We start from the raw sequence: 10,000 nt of genomic DNA on the forward strand, positions 1-10,000 counted from the left end.
ATTCTTCGGATCTTCTGGGAGGACAAACAGACACAGCAGATAATTCAGTTCTCATTTTGTATATTTCTGAGGAAGATGAGGAAAAACGCTGCAGACGTGAAGATGAAGGTGTTTAAACGAGGTGCATCACTTCTGTTTAATTTAAACTTTAGAAGATTAAAAAAAGACACTTTTCTTGCTGAAAATTACAGTTTTAAACATGAATGTTGTCGTCGGATAGGAAATAAATAAATATTATTACTGCTGGAGTATCTAACGTGAATAAAAGACATTGATGTCTCTATAACTCGTCTGCCGTGTTTAAAGGAAATATCTGAGTTAAAACTCATTCAAAACTTCCATCTAAAAAACAGCAATTTAAGAAACACGTGGTTTCAGTGTTCATTTTAAAAAACAAACGATAACGAATATTTCTGGATATTTTTTTTCATAATGAAAATGAAAGTAAAACTAAATATAAATTTCAAAATAACAACATTTTGTACATGTTTGTAAGCTGACCTGAGGTCTGCAGTCAGGCTTGTAATCAATGTATCCTGACATGCCGAGATGTGTGATCGATCCAGCAGATTCAACATGTTTTTATATTAACTTATTGAAATGTTAAATCTTAGAACTTTACTATGAAATATTCTTGTACTTTGTCATTTGAAAATTATTAAAGGTGCTTTATAAATAAACCTGCAGTGATGAATTCTTGCCTGCTCCCTCTTTATTTATTTTTTTATTGTTAATTTGTGTTTTTATTTTGAAGGGAGCACATTTCCATTGGTCAAAAAAAATGACCAATGGACAGAAATTAGAGTTTCTTCTGCTCAGACTGTGAAACATGCAGCAGACCCTGTTGGACTTGTTGGTCCTGTTGGACCTGTTGGTCCTGTTGGTCCTGTCGGACTTGTTGGTCCTGTTGGACCTGTTGGACCTGTTGGTCCTGTTGGTCCTGTTGGACCTGGACTGTTATTCATGTTATTCATGGACTGACCCGACAGGCTGCTCCAGGTGCGGTTGATGTCTCGGAGCGCCTGCTTCTCAGCGATGGCCCTCTTGATCTCCTCCAGGACCAGGTTCAGCTCCTTGGAGCGCCGCAGGTTCTCCTGCTCGGCCGAGTGGAGGCGCTCCCTCAGCGCCAGGAACTCCCTCTGGTAGATGTCCACCACATCTCCTGCAGACGGACGAGAGGACCAGTTTAGTAAACGTTCTGCGTTCTCTTCTTACAATCAGTGAGAACAGGATGTGTTTATTGATGACGAAACTCTGATCTCACACATTCAACCATCTGACCGTGTTACAGTTTGATTACAGTTTGATTCGTGGCTGTTTCGTGTGATGGAGACAGATTGATGCCGTGCAGGATTACTGTAAAGGCAGGCGGAGTGCTCGAGGCTCGCCGTCATCAACAGGTACAGAAAAACACATAATCTGAGTAAAAACATGAAAATAAAATGCTAAATCCTTCATCTGCTGCAGCGAACATCCTGCAGCCGTCCATCATCCCTCCATCATCCCTCGCTCAGTTAATGCAATGTGAAGGTAAATCTGCAGTAATCCGCGTCGGGCTCTCACGCAGACGTCTCCGTTCACTTTATTCAGACAGTGAAACGTCACCACGAAGGGTTCGACAACACGAACAGCTCGGCCTGAACCTCCTCTCAGCCGGAGACGACACGCGACGAGCTTCGGGAGGTTTAATTTGACAGGTTTTGTTTGAAAAACCATCACGTTTGTTTGTGAATCTCAGAGCCAGGCTTTTATTTTGAAATAGCTGCATGTAAACTAGTTTGTGTTTTATGAGGGATCATGTTGGAGTTCTGATTTGCTCCTGAAGGCAACACTTCCTTCAAGTTTTTCTGTCATCTCCTAATATTCAGTTCACTTTTATTGTTAATTTTACCCAAACATGTGAAAATAAAGGAAAAGCAAAAGAGGAATAAAACTAAAGTAAAATGATCATAACAGGTACAAACAGGTGGATGGATGGTCGGACTTAAAAACGAGAGACTGACGATTGTTTCCTGTCCAAGACCGAAGAAGGCGTCAGGTCAGGAGACACCAGGTGGGTTTTCTTTGTGTCACCATTAAATTCATCCCCCAGAGTCAGACTGTCAACACCGAGTTCCACTGGTACCAAAACCAAGCTGCTCATTAATATTTAACTGTATGTCACACCAACCTTATTAAACGGGTTTTATGATCCCGGACGAGCCCCCATTTTTAACCCACTGCCTCAAAGAAAGTTACACGGAGGAAATTCACGCAAGAAAGTCACTCACATCAAGTTAAATTTCATAAAAATGAAACTAGTACAAACCAAGAATGTAAATTGGTATCAGCTGTATCATTAATGCAAACGGTGGATGTATGTTTGTCATATGTGGAAGTTGTGTTGGAGATTTTTTTCTGTTCCCCAAAAATCTGGACTAAAAATTTGATGTTTTTTTTTTTTAACAGACTCTGAACTTGTTGATCCACCCTCGTAAAGAAGTGCTTATTTCAGTCTCTGAACCTAAACAAGTTGTTTTATTTCTGTCAGAGTGACGGTGGGTCAGGATGTTCACGGAGCAGGAAGTCGGACCACGAACTGTATTTTGTATATTTTTCTGAGCAGACACTGAACCGAAGCCGCTTTCCGTCCGTCAGCTGAACTTTAAATCTGTAAAGTAAAAACACCCAGAAACTCTCTCATTTAGCTGGAATTACTCCCCCGAGCCCTCATTAATGAAGCACAATAGTCACATCTGTTGAGCCGATAACTGCGGTGAATGTACGAGCGCACACAATCGGAGCTGATGAGTTTTTAATGATGCTCCTGCCCAGTTATTTATCTGCTCTGATGAAATAATCTCCTTCCCGCAGCAGTCAGTCTGTTCCAGCTGACGACACAGTCCGAGCAAATCCTCACCATTATTTATTAATTATCACATTTAAAGGGACAGTTCAGCATTTTGAGAAATATTCTATTCTATAAAAAGTACCGATATTGCAGTGTTAAAGTATTTCAAGTAGAAGATACAACTTCAAAGGACTGAAGAATTTAAAAGTACTTGATTTGCAGAAAACCTGCTTTTGTGACATTATAATAAAATGCAGTATTCATATTAATGCATCTTTGTTTCCGTGGCTTTTTCCTGCTGCTGCTTCTCAAGTCAATTCATTCCAGTGGTGACCAACCTCGGGTTTGGGCCCCTCCGATGAGTCTCCAGATGAACCTGGCGGGACATATTATGATTAACAGGAGAGAAAATTAGCTCCATAAAAAAGACTAAACTCTACCTAAAAACATGGATGTGTCCATATCACAGCGAGCTGAGTGTTTATTCAGACGCAGGATTAACAGAGCGGGAGGCAGGAAGCAGATGCTGGAAATATAAACAGGGTCATCCTATATTCAGGCCAATACGGTACTTAGTTCCAATCCACCATGTTTAACCGCCGGCCACCAACACAGAGCCAGAACAAGTCTCGTGTGCAAAGCTAAATGTGTGAGCTACAGTTCTGAAGCCTCCAGGTCGGACATTTCTACCGTCGCCACCTTGCTTGTTTTGGAGCCAGAAGTGACCACATTTGGACAAGCATAGGGGAGAAGGGAGGACATGATGCCACGCCCACCTTTACTATAATCCTTCCTGCACCACAGGCCTGTTGATCAAACAAGCCACGCCCCCAAACATATCTGCATTTGAGTCCTAATATGTAATGAATGCTGGACCTAGTGGCCCTCAATGGTATTACACTTTAAGGCTTCACCTTTCAGACCTGGAGACATACGAACATTTTTATATCTAGTATGTGTTTAAAAAGTAAACACAAACACTTGCCATCGAGCAGACAGAAACAGGAAGTAAAAAACAGACAGAAAACTACAGAATGAAGACAGAAAAATCAACAACTTCAGGTCTTCACCCTGTCGCTGACTTATCAACCTGATGGGGACTATAATGTAAACAAATATTTGTCCCCACTACGACAGTAAAACAAATACACACACACACACACACACACACACACACACACACACACACACACACACGCGCACACACACACACGCGCACACACACACACACGCACACACACACACACACACACACACACGCATGCACGCACGCTCACACAGACACACAGACACACACAGACACACACACACACACACACACACACACACAGACACACACAGACACAGACACACACACACACACACACACAGACACACACACACACACACACACACACAGACACACAGACACACACGCACACACACACACACGCACGCACGCACACACACACACACACACACACACACACACACACACAGACACACACAGACACAGACACACACACACGCACACACACAGACACACACACACACACACACAGACACACACGCACGCACGCACACACACACACACACACACACAGACACACACATGCAGGATGACTCAGTTTCCAGGAAAATTAAGTGTGAAACAAACTTTCACAAAACTAATAATATAATAATAATACGTCTATAAAAACTAATAAAGTTGTATATATACATATAAAAAGCAGCTTTGTGTGTTTCCAGTGTGACTTTGTTTCATGTTGTCGTTCAGAGAGACAGAAACTGGGCGATCCTGTTCACATGGTTGAGCTTCACGGACACGCTGGTCTGGTACTTTCTAAAGAGGTCCCAACGAGGTCCCTAACGAGGTCCCTAACGAGGTCCCTAACGAGGTCCCTAACGAGGGGTCTCCTGCCCTCTGGTCCCCCCGTCCCTCCGGCAGATGGTGTTAAATCAGAGAGACATAAATGAAGGATCACATGACATCAGTCAGCTGGATCCACATGAACTGTTAGTAGACGGGAGCTCTGACTGTTTCCTCCAAAATAAAATAAAAACAAGCCGACATCCAGCAGAACTCTTGGAAAAACACCCGGACAGAACCGGTGGGAAAAAGAAAATGTCAAACAGGAAGTCGGAGCAGCAGCGGGACTCTATAGGAGGAAGGACAGGAAGGAGGCGCTGCTGAGTCAGAGCGATGTGTTTATCAGGAGAGACGAGGAAGGAAGTCCAGCCGCTGAGTCAGCAGAACACGGCGGGACGGACGAGGTCCCGGAGACGAGCGAAGTCGGGTTCATTATCGACAGAACCGGCTGAAGAACAGCACAGAGACGAAAGCTCGCTCACCGAGAGGAGAGGGCACGGCACAGCGTGGAATAGAAACGCTTCGGCATGTCGAGGCGTGACAGGTACACGTTTTCACCGTAGTGGACGGAAATGAATCTGATTTATTTATTTACGTGATGCTACAAAAAACAACTTCAAGAGTCAACGTCGACCTGTGATGACATCATTTCCTGTTTAATTGTTTTGCCTTCAGTCTCCCACAACACATCAACCTCCTCGTCTTCATCGTCCACCTTCTGCTCTTCATCACAGAGACTGATGAAAGTTTGTCTGGATGTTTACACCTCACCTGTGATCTTTAACATAACTCCCACAACCCTCCTCTGCTGTTCACGCTGATTTATGGAGTGATAAGACGCCCTCGCTGCGTCCTTGGTTCACCTTCTGTGAAACAACAACAACAACAACAACAACAACAACAACAACAACAACAACAACAACAACCTGATGCCAAAGTCCTGCATCTTATCTGAGCAGCAAATATCTGCCAGCGTGATCAAATCCACACGGCGTGATGGAGAGCAGGAGGCGAACACAAACAATTCTTCTTTTTCTTTTCCACTAATTCTCTCAGATCGGAGCGGCCGACCGGCAGGACGATTGGCATTCGAGCCAGACGGACCGGAGCAGCGGGACGGAGCAGCGGGACGGAGCAGCGGGACGGAGCAGCGGGACGGCCGAGAAAAGCTGCTGCAGAATAACAGAACACAAAAAAAACAACAACCTGAAAACATGAGAAACTAAAGAGCCGACAGACACAGAGAGAAGCTGCGAGGAGCGTTAGCAACGTTAGCCAAGGAGCACGAATGGACAGAACACAAAGCAGCTTCGGGTTTTTCTCTGCAGCGATAAAGACGGACAGATGGACGGAAGACACATCTGAGCCAGGTGTGTCTGGAAAATACACAGTTCTGATCAGCAGGCAGGTGTCCGTCCAAGTCTTTCATCAGGACACCTCGAGCAGACGGCGGTGGAAAGTCTGAGAGAAGCGGCGCCAGGAAAATCACCAACTCATGGACACGGACATGTTGGACACAAATCAGTGGACACGGACATGTTGGACATAAATCAGCTCACAGATGAAGTCTCAACATTTTACTGGGACAGTTTCTCACGTCTCAATAAATCAGGTCAAAGTTCAAAGGTCAGTCCTGAATCAGGACCTCCAGTCTGTTAGAAAGTTCAGTCAGAACACATGAACAAGATGAAACTTCAATTTAGACAGAAGACGCTTTTAATATCAATAAAGTTTAATAAGAAGAAGATCAGAGTATCGAGAAGATATCATCGGATAAAAGTCTGGATTTTAATCATAAACATCCCAACAGCTGTCTGCTGAAGACCCACAACTCACAACACAACACAACACAACTCACAACACAACACAACACAACACAACACAACACAACACAACTCACAACACAACACAACACAACTCACAACACAACACAACACAACACAACACAACACAACTCACAACACAACACAACACAACTCACAACACAACACAACTCACAACACAACTCACAACACAACACAACACAACTCACAACACAACACAACTCACAACACAACACAACACAACTCACAACACAACTCACAACACAACTCACAACACAACACAACACAACTCACAACACAACACAACTCACAACACAACACAACTCACAACACAACACAACACAACACAACTCACAACACAACACAACTCACAACACAACTCACAACACAACACAACACAACACAACTCACAACACAACTCACAACACAACACAACACAACTCACAACACAACACAACTCACAACACAACACAACTCACAACACAACACAACACAACTCACAACACAACACAACTCACAACACAACACAACTCACAACACAACACAACTCACAACACAACTCACAACACAACACAACACAACTCACAACACAACACAACTCACAACACAACACAACACAACTCACAACACAACACAACACAACTCACAACACAACACAACACAACACACAACACAACTCACAACACAACACAACTCACAACACAACACAACACAACTCACAACACAACACAACTCACAACACAACACAACACAACTCACAACACAACACAACTCACAACACAACACAACACAACACAACTCACAACACAACACAACTCACAACACAACTCACAACACAACACAACACAACACAACTCACAACACAACACAACTCACAACACAACACAACTCACAACACAACACAACACAACTCACAACACAACACAACTCACAACACAACACAACTCACAACACAACACAACACAACTCACAACACAACACAACACAACACAACACAACTCAAAACACAACACAACACAACACAACTCACAACACAACACAACACAACACAACACAACACAACACAACTCACAACACAACACAACACAACTCACAACACAACACAACTCACAACACAACACAACACAACTCACAACACAACACAACTCACAACACAACACAACACAACTCACAACACAACACAACACAACTCACAACACAACACAACTCACAACACAACACAACTCACAACACAACTCACAACACAACTCAACACAACTCACAACACAACACAACACAACTCACAACACAACACAACTCACAACACAACACAACACAACACACAACACAACACAACACAACACAACTCACAACACAACACAACACAACTCACAACACAACACAACTCACAACACAACACAACACAACTCACAACACAACACAACACAACTCACAACACAACACAACTCACAACACAACACAACACAACTCACAACACAACACAACACAACTCACAACACAACTCACAACACAACTCACAACACAACACAACTCACAACACAACACAACACAACTCACAACACAACACAACACAACTCACAACACAACTCACAACACAACTCAACACAACTCACAACACAACTCACAACACAACACAACACAACTCACAACACAACACAACTCACAACACAACACAACACAACTCACAACACAACACAACACAACTCACAACACAACTCACAACACAACTCACAACACAACTCACAACACAACTCACAACACAACACAACACAACTCACAACACAACTCACAACACAACTCACAACACAACTCACAACACAACACAACACAACTCACAACACAACTCACAACACAACTCACAACACAACACAACACAACACAACACAACTCACAACACAACTCACAACACAACTCACAACACAACTCACAACACAACACAACACAACTCACAACACAACACAACTCACAACACAACACAACACAACACAACTCACAACACAACACAACACAACTCACAACACAACTCACAACACAACACAACACAACTCACAACACAACTCACAACACAACACAACTCACAACACAACACAACACAACTCACAACACAACTCACAACACAACTCACAACACAACACAACACAACTCACAACACAACTCACAACACAACTCACAACACAACTCACAACACAACACAACACAACTCACAACACAACACAACACAACTCACAACACAACTCACAACACAACACAACACAACTCACAACACAACTCACAACACAACACAACTCACAACACAACTCACAACACAACTCACAACACAACACAACACAACTCACAACACAACTCACAACACAACTCACAACACAACACAACACAACTCACAACACAACACAACACAACTCACAACACAACACAACTCACAACACAACACAACACAACTCACAACACAACTCACAACACAACACAACACAACTCACAACACAACTCACAACACAACTCACAACACAACACAACTCACAACACAACACAACTCACAACACAACTCACAACACAACTCACAACACAACACAACACAACTCACAACACAACTCACAACACAACTCACAACACAACACAACTCACAACACAACTCACAACACAACTCACAACACAACACACAACACAACTCACAACACAACACAACACAACTCACAACACAACTCACAACACAACACAACACAACTCACAACACAACTCACAACACAACTCACAACACAACTCACAACACAACTCACAACACAACTCACAACACAACACAACACAACTCACAACACAACACAACACAACTCACAACACAACACAACTCACAACACAACACAACCTGTTTAATTTTCTTTCTATACAATCATTAATGTCGTGTCTTATTTGCGTCCGTTTGTCTTGTTTCTGTCGTGACGTCAGAACGAGTCGAACCAACAGACAGAAATCAGAGCAGCTGCACTGATGGATTCTGCACGGATCATCTTGGAGTATCATCTAACACCATGACTTCATTCATGTGTGTGTGTCTGTGTGTGTGTCTGTGTGTGTGTGTCTGTATGTGTGTGTATGTGTGTGTGTGTGAGATGGATACACAGCGTCTGAGCTCTTGTTTCAGTCGATGTGTCGAGTGGATTTGTGTTTATTTGAGCCTTTAGTCGATACTGCTGTGTGTCTGTCTGTCTGTCTGTGTGTGTCTGTCTGTGTGTGTCTGTCTCTGTGTGTGTGTCTGTGTGTGTGTGTGTGTGTGTGTGTGTGTGTGTGTGTGTGTGTGTGTGTGTGTGTGTGAGAGAGCGATCAGCTCACAGACTCATTATTGCTGTCAGACACGCTCGCCGGTCAGCTTGGCAGCACTCACATATTTTCACATGCCGCTTCCTCTCAATATCAGCTGTCACATCGGATCCGTCCGACCACGAGCTCACCGGCTTCACTCCACTTCCTGTCTCTCAATTATTTCTTCCCTTGTTTGTCAGTAAA

General features: G+C 43.3%; 1 protein-coding gene across 3 annotated transcripts in view; it reads right to left on the reverse strand.

Moving 5' to 3' along the window:
• Nucleotides 1-10,000, reverse strand: part of mgat4b (alpha-1,3-mannosyl-glycoprotein 4-beta-N-acetylglucosaminyltransferase B) — a 69,044-nt gene that overhangs the window by 35,440 nt on the left and 23,604 nt on the right. For all 3 annotated transcript variants that reach the window (XM_069143938.1, XM_069143939.1, XM_069143940.1), the window contains exon 2: nucleotides 983-1,162. In XM_069143938.1, coding sequence (XP_069000039.1) covers nucleotides 983-1,162 — 180 coding nt within the window. The remainder of the gene's footprint in view (nucleotides 1-982; nucleotides 1,163-10,000) is intronic.

Source organism: Embiotoca jacksoni, unplaced genomic scaffold, assembly GCF_022577435.1.
Source record: "Embiotoca jacksoni isolate LCO1_2020_lvr unplaced genomic scaffold, fEmbJac1.0.p SCAF_117, whole genome shotgun sequence".
Lineage (NCBI taxonomy): Eukaryota > Metazoa > Chordata > Actinopteri > Embiotocidae > Embiotoca > Embiotoca jacksoni.